The sequence below is a fragment of the Cebus imitator genome, unplaced genomic scaffold (genome assembly GCF_001604975.1).
Source record: "Cebus imitator isolate Cc_AM_T3 unplaced genomic scaffold, Cebus_imitator-1.0 Scaffold280, whole genome shotgun sequence".
Lineage (NCBI taxonomy): Eukaryota > Metazoa > Chordata > Mammalia > Primates > Cebidae > Cebus > Cebus imitator.
Window position 1 is genome coordinate 3500455 of NW_016107595.1, and position 20006 is coordinate 3520460.

The window sequence follows — 20006 nt, forward strand, 5'->3', positions numbered from 1 at the left end:
TTTTGTAATGTTAGTAGAGACAGGGTTTCACCATGTTGGCCAGGCTGGTCTCCAACTCCTGATCTCAGGTGATTCCCCAGCCTCAGCCTCCCAAAGTGCTGAGATTACAGGCCTGAGCCACTGCACCTAGCCGCGTCTCATTTTTCTCAGGTGTAACCTGGTCTGCCCAGCTATGTCATGTGTGCAGCACAGGATCTCTCTCCAAATGTGCACCTATGAGACCTGCAGCCAGACCAGGCCACAGAAGGACCCCAGCCCTGGGGGATCCCTGAGCTCCCCACTTCTAGCATCCCTTTTTTTTTTGGAGACTGAGTCTTGCTCAGTCACTCAAGCTGGAGTGCAGTGGTGCGATCTTAGCTCATTGCAACTTCTGCCTCCCGGGTTCAAGCAATTCTCTTGTCTCTGCCCCCCAAGTTGCTGGAATAACAGGCGTGCCCCACCATGTGTGGCTAATTTTTGTATTTTTAGTAGAGATGGGATTTCACGATGTTGGCCAGGCTGGTCTCAAACTCCTGACCACAGGTGATCCGCCTGCGTTGGCCTTCCAAAGTGTTGGGATTACAGGTGTGAGCCACGGCGCCAGGCCGCAGCATCTCATTTTTGTATAAATATACAGCATTGTGGTGCCCTAAATACCACTGCCCGGGGTTGGGTCTCCTAATGTCATGGACTTTTGTTACAGCACATACATACCCACCCCAGCCTTTCCCGACAGAGGAGTGAGGAGGATTCCCCTCTGGTGGTGTGCTCTTTGTGGCCCTACTTTCATTGTTGAGTGAGCACGTGGTGCCAGGCCCTGCCCCCAAGTGCTCACAGCTGAGCTGAAGAGATACAACATGTCATGCCAGGATTTCTAGTTGTTGGTGAGGCCTGGGATAACCTGGACCCACTTAAGCCAGGATGTGCCAGGAGGACCTCTCTGAGAAGCAGCCTGCTCTGCAACAGAAGAGCAAGTGCACAGGCCCCTCTGTCCTCCTCCCCTGCCTCTTTTTTTTTTTTTTTTTTGAGATGGAGTTTCGTTCTTCTTGCCCAAGCTGGGGTGCAATGGCTCACCACAACCTCCGTCTCCGGGGTTCAAGCGATTCTCCTACATCAGCCTCCTGAGTAGCTGGGACTACAGGTGCGCGCCACCACACCGGGCTAGTCCCCTGCCTCTCCTGAGCCATGGTCCTCAGCGGCCCTCCCCCATCAGACCTACCTTCTCTGCTCCTGTTCAAGGCCTGGTGGCCCCAAGCCTGGCACCTGCTCCTCTCTCTGCCTTGCCCAGCCATCCTAGGACATGTTGGGCTGGCTCAGGCTGCTTTTAATCCACACCCCTCTTGAAATGACTTCCACTCCCACCCCCACTATCTCCCACACCCAGTTCTGTCCCCACTCCCTCCTGAGCCTAGCCCGCAGCCCTTCCCTTTTCATCTTGTATCTTTAATGTCTTTATTGAGATTCCCATATCATACCATACAATTCACCCATTTAAAATCTGTCCAATTTACTGGCTGGGAGCGGTGGGTCTTGCCTGTAATCTCAGCCCTTTGAGGCCAAAGCGGGTGGATCTCGTGAGGTCAGGGGTTCGAGAACAGCCTGGCCAACATGACAAAACCCTGTCTCTGCTAAAATACAAAAGTTAGTCAGGCTTGGTGGTGCACACCTGTAATCCCAGCTACTCGGAAGGTTGAGGCAGGAGAATCACTTGAACACGGGAGGCGGAGTGAGCCAAGATCGTGCCACTGCACTCCAGCCTGGTCACAGAGTGCGACTCTGTCTCAAAAATAATAATAATAATGAATTATGTCCAATTTGTTGATTTTGTTTTTTTTTTTTAGTATGTTCATAGAGTTGTGCAACCATTGCCATGATCAGAATTTAGACCACTTTCAACACCCCAAAAGAAACCCCATCCTCCCTCTTTATCAGTCATCCCACCCCTGGCAAGCACTAATCTGCTTCCTGTCTCTCTGGATTTGCCTGTTCTGGCCATTTCATATCAGTGGAGTCATAGACTGTGTGGCCTTTTTTTTTTTTAAAGACGGGGTTTCACCCTGTTGGTCAGGCCGGTCTTGAACTCCCGACCTTAGGTGATCCGCCCGCCTTGGCCTCCAAAGTGCTTGGTTTACAGGCGTGAGCCACCACACCCGGCCTCTGTGTGGCCTTTTGTCTCTGGCTGATTAATATCCATTGTGTGGCTGCACTGCGTGTTGTGTTTTCATTCATTTGTTGATGGGCACTTGGGTTGTCCACCAAGTTTTTAGCTGCTGTGAATACTTTAAGTACTGCTGCCATGAACATTCATGCTGTACAGCTGTTTGTATGGATGTAGGTCTTCATGTCTCTCACGTGAAATATCCCCTAAGAGACAAACCACTGGATCATATGGTTACTTCATGTTGACCATTTTGAGGAACTGCCAAAGTGTTTTCCAACTTGGCCGCACCATTTTCTGCTCCCACCTGCAGTGTGAGAGTTCCTATTTCACCACATCTCCACAACACTGATTATTTTCCATGTTTTTGATCATAGCCATCCTAGCACATGTGAAGCGGTATTTCATTATGGTGGAATTTTTTTATTCTTTTTGGGTTTTTTTCTGCTCAGTCTTCTGGGCATTGATCATTGATTTGCATTTCACTGCTGGCTGATGAGGTCGAACATCTTTTCGTGTGTTTTATTATTTTTATTTATTATTATTATTTTTTTCAAGAGATGGGGTCTCTCAGTGTTGCCCAGGCTGGTGTCGAGCTCCTGGGCTCAAGCCACCCTCCCGCCTTGGCCTCCCAAAGTGCTGAGATTCTAGGAGTGAGCCACACCTTTTCGTGTGTTTATTGGCCATTTGTATGTCTGTCTTGGAGAAATGTCTATTCGAATCCTTTATGTATTTTTAGTAGGTTTTTAAAAAAGTATTGAATTATTGGCCAGGCACGGTGGCTCACGCCTGTAATCTCAGTACTTTGGGAGGCCGAGGCAGGTGGATCACAAAGTCAGGAGTTCGAGACCAGACTGGCTAACATGGTAAAACCCAGTCTCTACTAAAACATACAAAAACTAGCTGGGTATGGTGGCTCGTGCCCATAATCCCAGCTACTTGGGAGGCTGAGGTAGGAGAATTGCTTGAACCGGGACCCGGGAGGCGGAGGTTGCAGTGAGCTGAGATCATGCCACTGCACTCCAGCCTGGTCTACAGAGTGAGACTCCATCTCAAAAAAAAAAAGTATTGAATTATTAAGTTGTAAGAATGTATATGTTGTCTTTTCAGCTAATTGATAGTTTCATTTATAGCATATAAGTTTTTAATTTCAATGAAGTCCAGGCTGGGTGCCGTGACTCCTGCCTGTAATCCCAGCACTTTGGGAGGCCAAGGGAAGCAGACTACTTGAGGTCAGGAGTTGGAGACCAGCCTGACCAATATGACCAAACCCCGTCTCTACTAAAAATATAAAAATTAGCTGAGGCGGGTGGATCACGAGGTCAAGAGATCAAGATTATCCTGGCTAACACGGTGAAACCCCATCTCTACTGAAAATATGAAAAATTAGCTGGGCATAGTGGCAGGTGCCTGTAGTCCCAGCTGCTCAGGAGGCTGACGCAGGAGAATCATTTGAACCCAGGAGGCAGAGGTTGCAGTGAGCCGAGATCATGCCACTGCACTCCAGCCTGGGCAACAAGGTGAAACCCTGTCTCAAAAAAATATATATAATAATATAATAATAATTTCAGCCGGGCGAGGTGGCTCATGCCTGTAATCCCAGCACTCTGGGAGGCCGAGGCAGGCAGATCACTTGAGGTCAGGAGTTCAAGACTAATCTGGCCAACATGGAGAAACCCTGTCTCTACTAAAAATACCAAAAAAAATTGCCGGGCATAGGGACGCACACCTGTAATCCCAGCTACTCAGGCTGAGGCAGGAGAATCACTTGAACCTGGGAGGCAGAGGCTGCAGTGAGCCAAGATCACACCACTGCTCTCCAGCCTGGGTGGCAGAGCGAGACTCCATTTCAAAATAATAATTTCAGTGAAGTCCAATTTATGTATTTTTCCTTTTGTCACTTGTGCTTCTGGTTTTATATCTAAGAAACCATTGCCTAGTCTGAGGTTACTGACTTTTACATTTTCTTTTTCTTTCTTTTTTTTTTTGAGATGGAGTTTTACTCTTGTTGCCCAGGCTGGAGTACAGGGTTGCATTCTTGGCTCACCAGAACCTCTGCCTCCTGGCTTCAAGCAATTCTCCTGCCTCGGCCTCCCGAGTAGTTGGAATTACAGGCATGTGCCATCATGCCTGGCTAATTTTTGTGTTCTTTATAGAGACAGGGTTTCTCCATGTTGATCAGGGTGGTCTCGAACTCCCGACCTCAGGTGATCTGCCACTTCGGCCTCCCAAAGTGCTGGGATTATAGGCGTGAGCCACTACACCCAGCCTACATTTTCTTCTTCTTTTTTTTTCTTAAGACAGGGTTTCACCATGTTGGCCAGGCTGGTCTCGAACTCCCGGACTCAAGTGATCCACCCACCTTGGCCTCCCAAAGTGCTGGGATTACAGGCGTGAGCCACCGTGCCTGGCCTGCCTACATTTTCTTCTAAGAATATTATAGTTTTAGCTTTTACACTTAGGTCTCTGATCCTTTTGAGTTAAATTTCGTGGATGGGAAAAATAAAAACAAACAAAACAATTCTGTGATTGGGATAAGGATCCTCATTCTTTAGCATGTGGCTGTCCGGTTATCCCATTTGTTGAAAAGACTGTTTTCTTCCCCATTGAATTGTCTTGGCACCCTTGTCCAAAATCAACTGACCATAAATGTGAGGGTTTATTTCTGGACTCTCAGTTCTGTTCCAATGATGGACATCTCTGTCCTGTTCCAGTGCCCCCCTGTCTTGTACACACAGCTGTGGGATAAGTTTTGAAATAGTGAAGTGTGAGTCTTCCAACTTGTTCTTTTTCAAAATTGTTTTGGCTATTCTGGTCCCTTGCATTTCCATATGAATTTCCCAACCTGCTTGTCAGTTTCTGCAAAGAGGAAAAGAAATGGTTGGGATTCTGGTGGGGATTGCATTTTGAATCTGTATCCGTTTGGAGAGCGTTGCCATTTGCACAGTGCTAGATACTCCAGTCTTTGAACACAGGATGTGTTTTTACTTATTTAGGTCTTCTCTAAGAATGGCCAAGGCTGGGTGCAGTGGCTCATGCCGGTAGCCCCAACACTTTGGGAGGCTGAGGTGGAAGGATCGCCTGAGGCCAGGAGTTCAAAACCAGCCTGGGCAACATAGATTTTGTTTGTTTGTTTGAGACAGAGTCTCTCTCTGTCACCCAGGCTGGAGTGCAGTGGCGTGATCTTGGCTCAGTGCAACCTCCACCTCCTGGGTCTAAGCAATTCTGTCTCAGGCTCCTGAGTAGCCGGGACTACAGGTGTACGCCATCACGCCTGGCTTGGTTTGTATTTTTAGTCAAGTTGGGGTTTCACCATGTTAGTCAGGCTGGTCTCGAACTCCAGACCTCAGGCAGTCCGCCCACCTCAGCCTCCCAAAGTGCTGGGATTACAGGCATGAGCCACCACATGCGGCCCTTTTTTTTTTTTTTTTATCTCAGAGTTTTCTCTGTCATCTGGGCTGGGAGTACAGTGGCGCCATCTCAGCTCCCTGCAGCCTTGACTTCTTGGGCTTAATTGATCCTCCTGCCCCAGCCATCTGAGTAGGCAGGACCACAGATATGTGTCACCACACCTAGCTAATTTAAAAATATATATTTTGGGTCTGGCAAGGTGGCTTATGCCTGTAATCCCAGCACTTTGGGAGGCCGAGGTGGGCGGATCACAACGTCAAGAGATCGAGACCATCCTGGCCAACATGGTGAAACGCTGTCTCTACTAAAAATAGAAAAATTAGGCTGGGCGTGGTGTTTCATGCCTGTAATCCCCGCACTTTGGGAGGCCGAGGCAGGTGGATCACCTGAGATCAGGAATTCAAGACCAGCCTGACCAACACGGAGAAACTCTGTCTCTACTAAAAATACAAAAATTAGGTGGGCATGGTGGTACATGCCTGAAATCTCAGCTACTTAGGAGGCTGAGATAGGAGAATTGCTTGAACCTGGGAGGTGGAGGTTGCAGTGAGCTGAGGTTGCACCATTGCACTTCAGCCTGGGCAACAAGAGTGAAATTCTGTCTCAAAAAAAAGCAAAAAAAAAAATCCAAAAATTAGCTGGGCTTGGTGGCATGCACCTGTGTCCCAGCTACTCAAGAGACTGAGGCAGGAGAATCGCTTGAACCTGGAGGCAGAGGTTGCAGTGAGCCGAAGTCATGCCGCTGCATTCCAGCCTGGCGATGGAGCGAGACTCCATCTCAAAAAATATATGTATATATATTTTGGACTGGGTGCAGTGTCTCACACCTGTAATCCCAGCACTTTGGGAGGCTGAGGTGGGTAGATCACCTGAGGTCAGGAGTTCGAGACCATCCTGGCCAAGATGGTGAAAATTAGCTAAAATTAGCTCTACCAAAAATACAAAAATTAGCTGGGTGTGGTGACGGGCACCTGTAATCCTAGTTCTATCAGGAGGCTGAGGCATGAGAATCACTTGAACCCAGGAGGCAGAGGTTGCAGCGAGCCAAGATCACGCCACTGAACTCCAGTCTGGGCGACAAGAGCAAAACTCCATCTCAAAAAGAAAAAAAAAAAAGAAAAAACATATATATATTTTGTAAAAAACGAGGCAGCTGATGAAACCTTCCATGTGCTGGGTGCGAGGCTGAGAGGTGGGAGCTGGCCCTGAGCACCCCAGGCCTCTCCAGAGAGGTTGCGCCTCTGAGCCCAAACCCAGCACACCCTCATTAGCTCTAGCATGGAAATGTCTTACTCCCTGACTGGGGCGTCTAACAGGTTGAATAGTCAGGTCCACACTTGAGCCAGTTTGTCATTTATCTCCGGGTCTAGCAGAGGTGTCCCACAAGCTCTATCCAGGAGCAGAGCTGAAGGCAGAACAGGGCAGGCACAGAGCAGGGCCTGGAGATGGCCTCACCCTTCACCTGCTGGCCATTTCCTGGGTAGAAATGGACCCTGGCCTGCCTGAGCTTGTCGTTCATCCCTGCAAGCAGGAAGTCTGCTTGGAGAAGAGACTGGGGCTGGAAGGATCTGGGGGCTGCAGGGTGAGCCCAGGAGCCAGACCCCAGCTAGCCCAGGCCTCCCTTAAGACCCCAGTGGGTCCCAGCCGTCAGTCAGGATTAGAGCAAAGCCCTGCTGGTGTTCAGTAAATATTCATGATGGCCTCTGTCCTCCCTGGGGTGCAGGGCAGGGGGCTTGACCCTGCAGAGCCAAGAGGTAGCACGGCCACCCCTAGAGCTCAGGGGGGTGGCTGGGCGGCCCCCACAGGGCACTGCCTGTCCCTGGCAGCTGTGTGCACCACCCACAGGGCAGCACACAGAATGGTGGCCCAGGTGGCTGGGAGCCCCCATGGAGCTGGGACCCAGCCATGGGCACTGTCAGAGCCGCCCTCCCACTTGGGGTCCAGCCTGCTGCCCAGGGTCCAAACAACCTTCTAAAAGACTGTGTAGCCAGGGTCCCCCAGCCACCACCATCTAGGCCCTCAGGCCTCCTGAGGTCACTGCCAGGCCTGTACCTTTCAGAAACCCCCGGTATGGGGGCAGAGGTGTCAGTCCAGGCAACCTCACTCCTGAGAAAACAGCCGCCCGTGTCCCCTGACTGCAGAGTGAGCAGGGGCAGCACCAGCCGCCTGGAGCTGCGAAGGTAGGTTTCCGGGGCGGGGCTGGCCCGCTGAGCACTGCCTCTCCCCACTGAGCACTGCCTCTCCCCACTGAGCACTGCCTCTCCCCACAGGCTATAGCATGCTGGCCCTGGGCATCGGGACCCTGCTCTACGGGTACTGGAAAATAGTTACGTGGAACCGCGAACGCAGGTAGGACCCCGGATGGGCGTTGTCTGAAAGTCCTCCAGGCCAGCTGTCGGGGTACAGTAGCATTCCACTGCTGCCCATGCTGGCAATGCGGGCACCGGCTCCTTGGACTTGGCTGTGCAATCCCAGGCCCCAGAAAGTGCAGGTCCATGCCCAGCACTTCATTTCTAGGCTGTCCTCGAGATGTCTCCACACCTGTAATCCCAGCAATTTGGGAGGCCAAGGTGGGAGCATTGCTTGAGGTCAGGAGTGTAAGACCAGCCCGGGCAACAGAAAAAAAAAAAGTTGCGTGTAGTGAGCAGGGCTGGGACCCACGAATCCAGGTTAGGACAGGATGTGAGTGGGGGCCTGCCTCGGGGCCTCTACGCAGGATTTTGTCAGAGGTGACCAGGCTTAAATCATAGTGGCCACACAGGGTCAGAGGAACTAGGGCCAGGCACCCCCCTCTCCCTGTGTCATAGGCTGGGCACTGCTTCCCTCCCACCCTCTGCCAGGCAGGGCTGGGAGATGGGGGTCATTGCAGGGAACTTGGAAACCGCCAGAAAGCAGGGGGAAGAAAGGAAGGCTGTGCGGCCCCGCCTGCCCCAGCCTCACACCCTGTGATTATTTTGAGATGAAGGGGACGTGGTTTTGTGAGGCCCAGAGCCCCGTGATGAAGCCTCCCCCCATCGAGATCATCAGGCAGTTATTTTTAGGATGAAGTTTTTAATTGAAAAGAAAAGATGAAGCCGACAGTCTTGTGGGCAGTCACCCATGCAGCTGCCCGCACCCACCCTCCTTCAGGCTCCTGGTGGGCTCTGCCCATGGCCCTTGCCCTGCCCTCTGCCTCCTGCCCACCCCCCCTCGCCTCTTCTCCCAACTCCCCCCTCCCTGCCTCTTCCCCCAGCAGCACCCTGGCTGGCTGAGGTCCACGCTGCCTGTGCTCCCACCACCCAGCCTAGTCTGAGCTGAGTGTGGGTTTTGGGCTTTCACAGGCGCCTGCAGATCGAGGACTTTGAGGCCCGCATCGCACTGATGCCGCTGTTCCAGGCTGAAACGGACCGGAGGTAGCGCCCCTGGGGCCAAGGTTGGGAGGTCACTGGCCTGAGGGCCCCAGGCTACAGGGCCTGACCTGCATCCCTGAAGGTGGCCAGAATGCACATGGGGGCCGTCACCATGTGCCATCAGCTGTGTCCTCAGAGAGACGTGGAGGCTTAATGGAGACCCAAGGGGCAGTGAACCAGAAGGCAGGGTCAGAGGGAGGCTTGAAGGGGTGCTGCCAGGGGCCCTAGGCAAGGGCCCCCCAGGGCACTGAGCCCCACCTCCACCACTGGCCCCATCCCTGCAGAGTCCTGCACATGCTTCGGGAGAACCTGGAGGAGGAGGCCATCATCATGAAGGACGTGCCCGGCTGGAAGGTGGGTCCCTGGATGGGAGGGCAGGGGTGCCAGCCGCTGCAGAGACAGAGCCCAGGGTGGGGGACCTCTCACAGCCTTCTATAGAAAGCCCGGGACCAAGGGGGTGGTGGGTGGTGGGTGCCAGGTCCCAGTAGGGGAAGGCTGGAGTGCCTGGCCGTGCATAGTGGCCACTGGTCCTGGGGGATGGGTCCCAGCAGGCTGTATGTGGGTGGCTGTGCCCCAACCTATACCCCACTGTCCCCACAGGTCGGGGAGTCTGTGTTCAACACAACTCGCTGGGTGCCCCCCTTGATCGGGGAGTTGTATGGACTGCGCCCCCTGGAGGAGGCTGTCTATGTCAGCCATGGCTTCATGATGTACACATAGGCCCTGCGCCCTCTGTACACCTGGACCCCTTCCCCTTCCCACTGAGACAGAATAAATGTTCTGCAGACCTGGCCTGCCTGTTTTCCTGGGGACTAGGGGAGAGATGGGGGAGACGACTCAGCCAGGCACCACTGGCTCACATGCAGCATGGGGATGCAGCAGATGTGATACAGGGTGACCTCAAAACACACCCAGGGGCTGCCCCTGGCTCCACCGCCAGGCTCGTCTCCGCCTGGATATACCTGGACTCTTCCTGTCTCCTGTTGAAACCCTGCCTGTCAGCAACCCACTCACCCCGTCCAGGCTGGGGGCCCCTGGGTCAGGTTTGGGTCAGACTTTCACAGAGGTCTGGGGAATGAGGGGAGCTTTGACCTCCCGGATGCAAGTGATCCTCCCGCCCCAGCCTCCCGAGTCACTGGGATTATAGGCGTGAGCCCCCATACCCGGCATGGCCCCGCTAATTGCAAGCATGGCGAGGGTATTTGGCTGCGGAAGATCTCCTTGCTCCCTGAGAGGGAAGCCCAGAGACGCGGGGATAGCTGCAGAGAAACTAAGTCGGGGAAGTCAACCAAGTTTGGCCGGGTGGCTCTGCAATGGGATCCTGGCAGTTCCGTTCCTGGCACGAAAGGGTTAAGTCCGTCTGAGTCCACCGACCAATGGTGACACGCAGCGCCTTCACGGCGCCTCCTGATTGGGGGGCATATGGTGGGCGGGAAGGAGGAAAGAGGAGGCGCCCCCTTCCCCCAGGGATGCGCTTAAAAGGCAGTGGCGGTGGCGGCAGCGCCTGGCGCCCCAGCTCACCTCGGCCATGAGCAGCGCGGCCGGCCCAGACCCATCGGAGGCGCCCGAGGAGCGGCGTTTCCTCAGGTCAGCTGGGGAGAGGGACGCTGGAGACGGGCATGGCTCGCATGGGGCGAGGACCGGCCCGTAGGACCAGAGGCAGGGGCACAGCTGGGACGGAATGGGGTCCGGGGACTGGAGACAGGCACAGCCGGGATGGACGTTCAGCGGCAGATGCGTGACCGCGGTGGGGAGCTGGAGGCAGGGATGTGGCTAAGACGGCCGGGGAATCCGAGGCCCACCTGGCATCTTGCTGGAGATACTAAGCTGCGTTGCCGGGGAAACTGCCTCCGGGGACAGCCCCGCCCCTCATGAATGATTCATCAGCAGCGCTGGTCACTCCCCCACCAAACCCCAACTTGGCCCACCTCCACTCACCATCTCTCCCAGGGACCTTAGAGCGGCAGGCCCCACTTCCCCGTATGGGAAGAGCTGAGCTTAGCCCAAATGCTACCACCTCCCTTGTCCAGAGGAGGAAACTGAGGCCTGGGGAAGGCAGTCATGGCTAGAGCAGATATGGAATGCAGGGGCCGTTTGCAGGGACTGGTGAGTTTGGGATCTGGAACCGGTGCGGTGGCTGTGACTCCAACCTCAACCTCCTCAGCCTTTGTGACATGGGACCCCAGGCAAGGCCGTGGACCTCACTGTGAACCAGATCCGTCCAGTGGCTCCTGCCCACTGCCCACCTAGCAGGGCACGTAGCCCATCAGCCAACGTCCAGACTCAGCCTAGGGGAATGTGCTAGGAGCTGGAGCTGTGACCTCACCTGGTGCAGGGGGCCTCAGATGCTAAGTGAGGGGGGTGAGGGGGCTCTACGGGGTGAGTAGGAGCCAGAACACAGTGGGGACCTGCTGATGAGGCTGGAGACACAGACGGGCCTTGTAGGTATGGTGAGGAGTCTGAATGTTCCCAGAGCCCTCGGGAGCCATCAGCAGGTTTGGGACTCGGTAATGCAATCTGGTGTTCAAGTTTTCAAAGCCCCCGAGGCTCGTGTTGAGTTTTGGGGGCAGGAGGCCACTGTGGGTGGCCAGGTGAGCCCCCCTGGTGGTCAGGTGGGCAGAGGTATGAGGTGGAGAGAAGCGGGTAGGACTGAGAGCAGGGCAAGTGTGGCATGGGCACCCTGGCCTGAGGTTTCCCAGAGAGCACCCTCCTGGAAGCATTTGGGGAGTGGCAGGCCCAGTTCCCTTTGGACCCAGGCCACCTCAGGCCTTCTAGGTCTGACAGGTGAATCCGTGAGCCTTGAAGCTTCCCTTTTTGCTGCCCCCCAGTTGGGGGCTGAGATTGGGGAGAGCAAAAGGCACCATTGAGCTCCCTCCCCCAGAATCCCACAACAGCAGAAGGGACCTGCCCTGCCTGCCTCCCGCCTCCACCAGGCTCCATTCCCACGCAGCCCCCGCCTCACCCCACAGCTGCTGCTGCATCCCACCACCAGATTCCTAACCTGGATGACCCCCTGCCCACAGAGCCCCCATTGTCACTCTAATGACCAGTTAGGCAGGAAGAGAATGTTCCAAATGGCTGCCAGAGACCAAAGCTTTGGGACAGAAGAGGCATGAATCGCCCTCCCACCCTCCACTGCCTTCCCGTACCCTCCTGCGGGGGCAGCAGTCAGAGCTGTCACAGCCGGAGGTGGAGGAATGAGCCATGTTCCCAGCCTGCCAGAATACTCACCACGAATGCAAATGCACCTTCTCCTCTGTGCTTTCCTGGGAGCTGCACTGGCCTGCCAGGGGGGGCTCTGTCTGACTTCACCATGAGCTTTTCCCCACCCGTTCCTTCAATTTCCTCCTGTGTCAGTCACAGACAGGCTGGGGTTTGAATTTGGCTCTGTATACTGGGATGTCCCAGGGCATGTGACTTTCCTGCCCTGAGTCTCCTGCTCCCCATCTGTGTGGACCTCCAAAGTGTCCTCCTGACCATGTTCCTCAGCCTGGCATTTGAAGCCTCGCCTGCTGTGTCCCCTTGATCACTCTGCTTCGGCCTCCCTTCTGCCCCTTGGACATGCCAGGCCCCTCCCCATCCCAGGGCCTTGGCTTTTGCTGTTCCTGTCCCTGGATTACCTCCGAGGATGCAGCAGGCCTCCTCCAGGAAGCCCTCGCTGACTCCCATCAGATAGCAGTCCTCATTCTCCTGCACTCTGCCCACCCAGCCTTATCATGGTGCAAAATGGGCCAGAGGGCAGTCATCTCCCACCAAAGAACTAAAGGACAGAACCTCAGGATTCATTCCCCCAAACCTCCACCATCTGTAGGTCTGGCTCTACATCTTTGCTTATGTCCTGTGGCTCTGGAGGCACCAAGGGGGAAAGACCCAGTTTCCCGAGTTGCTTCCTGTGTGACCCTAGGCAAGCCACTAGGCTTCTCTGAGTCATTAGTGGTTTCTCCAACTTTTCTAGATCTGGCTCTTTTCATTATTATTTATGTTTGTGTTTTTTACTTTAGAGACAAGGTCTCGTTCTGTCGCCCAGGCTAGAGTGTAGTGGCGTGATCATAGCTTACTGCAGCCTCGACCTCCCAGATTCAAGTGATCCTACTGCCTCAGCCTCCCAGGGCACTGGGACTACAGGTGTGCACCACCACACCCAGCCTAGCCCCACCAATTGTGTAGTTCGCCCCAATATTCAGTTTTGCTCTGAGAGGTGGAGAAGGACCCCAGTCACTCAGCGAAGGGGATGGCAGAGCTTCATCTCGAACTAAGTGGCCCCATCTCTCTGGCCGCAAATCTTTTTTTTTTTTTTTTTTGAGCCAGAGTCTCACTGTATTGCTCCATCTGGAGAACAGGGGCGAAACTGGGCTTATTGCCTCCCGGGTTCAAGCGATTCTTCTGCTTCAGCTTCCCAAGTAGCTGGGACTACAGGCATGCCCTGCCATGCCCGGCTAATTTTTGTATGTTTAGTCGAGACAGGGTTTCACCATGTTGGCCAGGGTGGTCTTGAACCCCCAACCTCAAGTGATCCACCCGCTTCCTCCTCCCAAAGTGTGGGAATTACAGGTGTGAGCCACCCCGCCCGGCCTGGGGTGATTATTTGTGGCCACAAATAATCTAATAATGTCACTGCCCCTGAAAAGGGATCACCAAAGGGGTTCATAGCCCCAGGCCCCAAGGCCATCCCACTGAGTGTGCCATCAAACTCTGCAGCCTTCAAATCCCGTGGCCCCCAGGTGCCCCCAGTCCAGCCCTCCCCTTTCAGCATCCTGAAGCTTGTTCAGTGGCTCCCACTGCCTGAAATCAGCCCATCACCCCCATCGAAGTCCTTCAGGCTCCATTCTTCTTTCCTGATTCCTTCCGCCTTGGGGGTTGGGGACGTCTATGTCCGGTTCTGTGTGCCACGGTTTGGAGCAGTGGAACCAACGCGCGCCGCCAGGGCATCTTCTGCCACCAGAGGGCGCCCGAGCTTCGGGCTTCGGCTCCCACACCGCGGTCCGCCAGGCCTCCTTTCGACCCGCGTGTCGGCTGGGGAAACTGAGGGCATCCCCAGCTCCAGGCAGCAGATGGTATTCGCGGGTACGGTGGGAAGGTGGCTTCGGGACCGGGTTCAGAAGATTAGTGGAACATTTCTGGCTCCATCTGAGGCTCTGTCTCTCTGTGTCTCTGAGTGTCCCATCCCACTCTGTCCCCAGCACCGCGGAGGCAGCCGCCCTGGAGAGGGAGCTGCTGGAGGATTATCGCTTTGGGCGGCAGCAGCTCGTGGAGCTGTGCGGTCATGCTAGTGCCGTGGCTGTGACCAAGGTACCTGACTCCCCAACCCTGACCCCAACCAGATGGCCAACCTTCCCGAGGTGCATGCCTCCTGTGACCAGAGTGGTCCAGACCTTAAGAGCCCTCTCTTTGCTTCAGCCTACCCCAGCCCAATGGGTAAACTGAAGCCCAGCGAGGAGCATGCCTGCTGCAGGCCTGACAGGGAACTGAGACCACTGGTATCAGCAAAGGCCAGGGCAGAGACTATTTGCAGAGACCGTGCCGGACCCTGGAAGTGCAGACACCTCCTGCACATGTGACCCGCCTGCTTCTGCCACCTCCTGAGTCTTGGGTACCAGGGACATCCGCTCCTGTGGTCTGAGCACCCCCAAACAACCCCTGCAGGTGGGGAAACTGAAGCCCAGAGGTGGCGAGGGGCCTGCCCTGGGTCACGGGGTTGGAAGCAGAGCTGCAACCCAGGTGGGTCTTGTGTGGACCTCGAGGGGCCAGGAGGATGACACAAGGGTGACAGCAGTCATGATACTATGGAGTGCTTCACCATGCAGCCGGCTTGCTGGGCCTCAGGTTCCTCCTCTGCAACGGGGTAATAAATGGTACTGACCAGTCAGTCCCTAAACGCACACGCTTCAGGAAAGAGTCCCATACAGTTAGGGCTCTAGTGTGACTCCCCCCTTCCTCCCCTGCCCTCGGAGGCCCCCTTGCCTTTCTCCTCCTCCTCCTCCTGCCCCCTCCTCTCTCCCTCCTCCTCTCCCGTTTCCTTCCCTCCTCCTCCCCTCTGCCCCTTTCTCCCTCCTCTCCCTCCTCTCCCAGTGCCCCTCCTTCCCCTCCCCCTGCTCTCTCTCCTTCCCCCTCCTCTCCTCCTCCCCGTTCTCCCCCTCCTCCCTCCTCCTCCTATTTTTCTTATTGCCACTGTATACTTTTTTAAAACTCACTGTTTTTCTTGATGTGGACTTAAATGTTTGTATTTCCAAATGAAATAGATCCCGGGTGAGGTGCCCAAAGGAGAAGGAAAGTCAAAACCCCAGAAAGAAACCCAGGTAGTCACTGCTGGCCTGGCGCCCAGTGGCCACCCATCCCATTTTGCACTGAAAGCCCGTTGTCTGTCCCGAAGCCCCTCAGTCCCAGTCTTGGGTCTTGGGCTCTGGGCTGGCGTGGCTGGGGTCGCAGGCGTGTTCATGGCGGGTCAGGACCACGCTGAGCCCTTGGGGAGGAGACTTGAAAAAGCAATCATTTGCCGTGTGTGTGGTTGGAGCTTAAAGTACAACCGAGGCTCAAGAGATGCCCAATGTGCCTGTCAGGTGGTGTCACTGTCATCACATTTGATAAAGGCCAAACTGAGGCTGGGGGAGGAGAAGGGGCTGGGGCCACACATAGTCAGGGCAGGGCTGAGGTCGAAACGCCTGCATTAGAAACTCATACATGCCACAGAGACAGCCAGAGACATGGAGCCTCAGAGACGCAGAGACAAGGAGACTTGATGGGGAGAGACACTGAGTCTCAGAGATACAGAGAGAAAGACAGCCAGCCAGAGACAGCCGGAGAGAGACAGGCCCCAGGGCGTTGTGGGTGGGGTTGGGCTCCCCCACTCTGGGGCCTCCAGGAGGGGCTGAGGTCTGGAAACATGGCGGGGGCGGGCCAGCGGTGAGAAAGGTGGAAGAATGTCTGCAACTCCAGCGGAGAATAAACAAACCGCACTCCAGGAGACGGGCGGTGTCTGGGCGCACGTTTTTCCTGCAGACCTGGCAGAGCCCGAGACCGGGATTCTGCTCTCCGATGGGGAAACTGAGGCCCTAAGAGGCCCAGCCCCTCATCCAGAACGCCTCTCCTCCTGTGCTATCCCGTGGCCTCCAGGCCCAAGCCCCATCCGTTGCCCTACTCGGGGCCTCAGTTTCCCCTCTTGAGCACGGAGGAATCTGGCCCGTGCCTGTGCCTTTGCTGTGCCCCTACCAGGCGTTCCCGTTGCCCGCTCTCTCCCGGAGGCAGAGAACGGTGCTGGTTGTGTGCGGCCCGGAGCAGAATGGGGCGGTGGGGCTCGTCTGTGCCCGGCACCTGCGTGTGTTTGTAAGTAGCAAGGACCCCTTCAACATCCCGAAGTCCCCGCCCCTGCAGAAATCACCTCCTTGTTTTCATAGTGTCCCAGGGGGACATCGACGAAGGGCCAGGTTATAGAATATGCCCAGTGCTCGTCCCCTGCAGGGTCTGGTGCTAGTGGCCAGATCAGGGGAGGCTGGGAGGGCCCCCAGCCTTGAACCCCTCCTCTTCCCCCACCCCAGGAGTACGAACCCACCATCTTCTACCCCACGCGCTCGCTGGACCTGCTGCATCGGGACCTGACCACCCAGTGCGAGAAGATGGACATCCCCTTCCTCAGCTACCTGCCCACCGAGGTCAGGGCCGGGCGGCCAGCGAGGGGGACATGGTGGGCAGTGGCCCCCGGCCGCCCTCACCCTGCCTGCCCTCCCCAGGTGCAGCTCATTAACGAAGCCTACGGGCTGGTGGTGGACGCTGTGCTGGGCCCCGGCGTGGAGCCGCGTGAGGTCGGGGGCCCCTGCACCCGTGCGCTGGCCACGCTCAAGCTGCTGTCCATCCCCCTCGTGAGCCTGGACATCCCTTCAGGCATGCCGGATAGAGGGGGGCACATCGGGGCCTGGGGAGCTTGGGTGAAGGCCCTTGTGCCCCAGCTCCTGGTGGCCCTTGCCTGTCTGAACCTCAGTCTCCCCAACTGGGATGGAGCCACATTCGGCTGAGGCTGAGGGTGACGCCCATCCCTTGGATGGGGAAGATCAAGGCTGCCACCCCAGGTGACCCCAGGTCCCCTCCTTCCCTCACCCCAGTGCCCAACCCACATGCCCTCTGCCCACCCCTGGCCCAGTTGCCTGGGCAGACGTGAGCTCACTCGGCAAAGGCTGCACCCGCCCTGGCTGCCGCCCCACGCCTGTTGGAACCATTAGGCGACGGGCAGATGGAACAAACAGCCGCTGGCCAGCTGGACCCTCCATGGGGGTAGCTGGACTCCGGGGGATGTCCCCTGGCTTTTGGGATCCCAGGGACATCCCAGCAGGGTGCTGCAGAACAGGGGCACTAAGGGAGGAGATGTGCTGTCTGATCTGAGAGGGAGGCTGCAGGCTCAGCCTAGGACAGAGAGGGTGGTTAGGAACCTCTAGTCTGAGGATGGTGGCTAGGGTCAGAGAAGGATTAAAGTCTAAGGGAGGATCCAGTGGCTTCTGGTGAGTGGCCCCAGAATCAAGTCAGACATAGGAGAGAAGGCAAGGCTCCTAGACTGAAAGCGGAGGCTCATTCGAGAGTTGATGGAGGCCGGGCAGGGCTCATGCCTGTCATCCCAGCACTTTGGGAGGCTGAGGCAGGTGGGCCACCTGAGGTCAGGAGTTCCAGACCAACCTGGCCAACATAGTGTGAAACCCAGTCTCTACAAAATACAAAAATTTGCTGGGTGTAGTGGTGCATGCCTGCAGTCCCAGCTACTTGGGAGGCTGAGGCAGGAGAATTTCTTGAACCCAGGAGGCAGAGGTTGCAGTGAGCCGAGATCGCGCCACTGCACTTTAGCCTGGGCAACAGAGGGAGAGTGTGTCTTAAAAGCAAACAGGCTGGGCACGGTGGCTCACGCCTGTAATCCCAGCACTTTGGGAGGCCAAGGCGAGCGGATCACCTGAGATCAGAAGTTTGAGACCAGCCTAACCAACATGGAGAAACCCCGTCTCTACTAAAAATACAAAATTAGCTAAGCATGGTGGTGCACACCTGTAATCTCAGCTACTCGGGAGGCTGAGGCAGGACACCCACTTGAACCTGGGAGATGGAGGTTGCGGTGAGCCTCAAAACAAACAAACAGGCTGGGCGCGGTGGCTCACGCCTATATTCCCGGCACTTTGGGAGGCTGAGGTGGGTGGATCACCTGAAGTTAGGAGTCTGAGACCAGCCTGACCAATATGGTGAAACCCCATCTCTACTAAAATCATAAAAATTAGCCAGGCATGGCAGCGTGCCACTGTTGTCCCAGCTGCTCGGGAGGCTGAGAAAAGAATTCCTTGAACCCAGGATGTGGAGGTTGCAGTGAGCTGAGATCACGCCATTGCATTCCACCCTGGGTGACACAGCGAGACTCTGACACACACACACACACACACACACACACACACACACACCCCAAAAGGTAATGTCTAATCTGGGAGTGAGGGTAGGGACCATTGGTCAGATGGAGGAGTCTCTAGTCAAGTGGGGAAGATGGTTGAGGATGGCATGTCCTGTTAGAGGCAAGAACCTGGAGCAAGTCTGACAGCAGAGGCTTGCCTGAGGCTGGAGGCCAGTCTGTGGTCTGAGTAGAGGCTGGAGATCTAGTCATGGGGGAAAGCTGGGATCTGGCTGGGAGGTCTGGGAGGAAAGAGGCTTTAAGGTGGAGAGGCTCTAAGCTGATGGGGAGGGAGTGTGGGGACAGGTACCCGGTCAGAAGGCAGAGGCCTGGCTCTCGTCGGAAAGGGCAGCAAGTGGAAATGATGTCTGAAGACAGGCTGGGTCAGATGGAGGAGGGGGGTGGAGTAGGATGGGAGCAGAAGTAAACGTCGAGTGCAGAAGCTCTGGTCGGATTTGGAGGGAAACACCTCCAAGGACCGGGAGAGACTTGTCTGAGGGTGGAGGCAGAATTCTCTGGGGAGACACGTCTGACCAGGACCCACATGCCAGAGAGAAGAGGCTGGGTCTGATGGGGTAGGAGAAGCGGGTGTGTGCAGCAGGACTCTGGTCTGAGGGCAGAGGCTCAGCGTTGGAAGGGAGGGGAGGCAGGACAGGACGGACTGTAGGCTGAGGGCGGGCCACCCTCCCAAGGTCCTAATTCCCCCGGACCCTTCTCCCTCAGGCTGGGACGCAGAGACTGGCAGCGACTCAGAGGACGGGCTGAGGCCCGACGTGCTGGTGTCGCTCGCGGCGCCCAAGCGCTGCGCTGGCCGCTTCTCCGGGCGCCACCACTTCGTGGCCGGCAGGTTCGTGCCCGACGACGTGCTCCGAAAGTTCGCTCTGCGTCTGCCGGGATACACGGGCACCGACTGCGTCGCGGCCCTGTGACCGCCACCCGCGCCCACGCCGCTGGGACCCGTGCCAATAAACAGCGCTCCCACCACCAGCGCCTCGCCTCCGCCTCCTTTGTGCACCGGCGCGCCGCGGGGGTGGATACACTCGAGGAGGGACTTCCCACGGTCCCTGGGTGATCCAAGGCGGGAGGATGGACACGGGCCGTGGAGTGGGGCTTCCCGCTGGCCTCCTAGAAAACTCGAGCTAGGGCTGGGGGCGGTGGTTCCCGCCTGTAATCCCAGCACTTTGGAAGGCCGAGGCTGGAAGATCGCTTGAGGCCAGGAGCTTGATACCAGCCTGGGCAAGAGAGCGAGACCCCGACTCTGCAAATTAAAAAGAAGAAAACTCGAGCCAGAAGAATGGGGGGTAGATTAGGGGTGGGAGTTCCAGGCGGCTTGGGGTGGCCTAAAGCCGATAGAGTCGAAGTTAGATGCGAGGGAGCACTTGCAGCCGCCTAGAGCGTGAAAGTCCGAGCACCTTCAGGCTGGATTCCAAGTGGCACTTCCCGCAGGCAGCTTGGGATGCAGCTTGGAGGACGAAGAGTGGGCTCGGGAGGGACTTCCAGCTGGCCTCGGGAACCCAGGCCGGCCTGAGGGCGTAGGCACAGCCGGACGCACCGAGGGGGCGCCCCAGAGGGGTTGCTCGAGCGCCCGTCACCCAGGGCCAGGGGGCGTGGTCGGAGTGGGCGTGGCATGGGCGGGGTCTGCGGTCGCTTCCCGCCCCCAACC

General features: G+C 56.3%; 2 protein-coding genes across 2 annotated transcripts in view; both read left to right on the forward strand.

Moving 5' to 3' along the window:
* NDUFA13 (NADH:ubiquinone oxidoreductase subunit A13) overlaps positions 1 to 9729 on the forward strand; it is a 12222-nt gene extending 2493 nt beyond the window's left edge. Inside the window, exons 2-5 of the mRNA XM_017501384.2 lie at positions 7819 to 7897; positions 8869 to 8940; positions 9222 to 9291; positions 9538 to 9729. Coding sequence (XP_017356873.1) covers positions 7819 to 7897; positions 8869 to 8940; positions 9222 to 9291; positions 9538 to 9657 — 341 coding nt within the window. The 3' untranslated portion in view covers positions 9658 to 9729. The remainder of the gene's footprint in view (positions 1 to 7818; positions 7898 to 8868; positions 8941 to 9221; positions 9292 to 9537) is intronic.
* Positions 9730 to 10388: 659 nt separating this feature from the next.
* YJEFN3 (YjeF N-terminal domain containing 3) lies at positions 10389 to 19330 on the forward strand. Its single transcript, XM_017501383.2, has 6 exons — positions 10389 to 10524; positions 14118 to 14226; positions 16147 to 16257; positions 16470 to 16583; positions 16662 to 16812; positions 19067 to 19330. Exons 1-6 carry the CDS (start codon positions 10466 to 10468, stop codon positions 19270 to 19272), a joined length of 750 nt encoding a protein of 249 aa, XP_017356872.1. The 5' UTR covers positions 10389 to 10465; the 3' UTR covers positions 19273 to 19330.
* Positions 19331 to 20006: the final 676 nt, after the last annotated feature.

Excerpts from the sequence above, each read along its gene's own strand:
- YJEFN3 (XM_017501383.2), top strand. The coding sequence starts at position 10,466 with ATGAGCAGCGCGGCCGGCCCAGACCCATCGGAGGCGCCCGAGGAGCGG. Across the intron at positions 16,258-16,469 it reads CCCGGCACCTGCGTGTGTTT|GAGTACGAACCCACCATCTT; the intron begins GTAAGTAGCAAG and ends CCCCCACCCCAG. Across the intron at positions 16,813-19,066 it reads GAGCCTGGACATCCCTTCAG|GCTGGGACGCAGAGACTGGC; the intron begins GCATGCCGGATA and ends CTTCTCCCTCAG.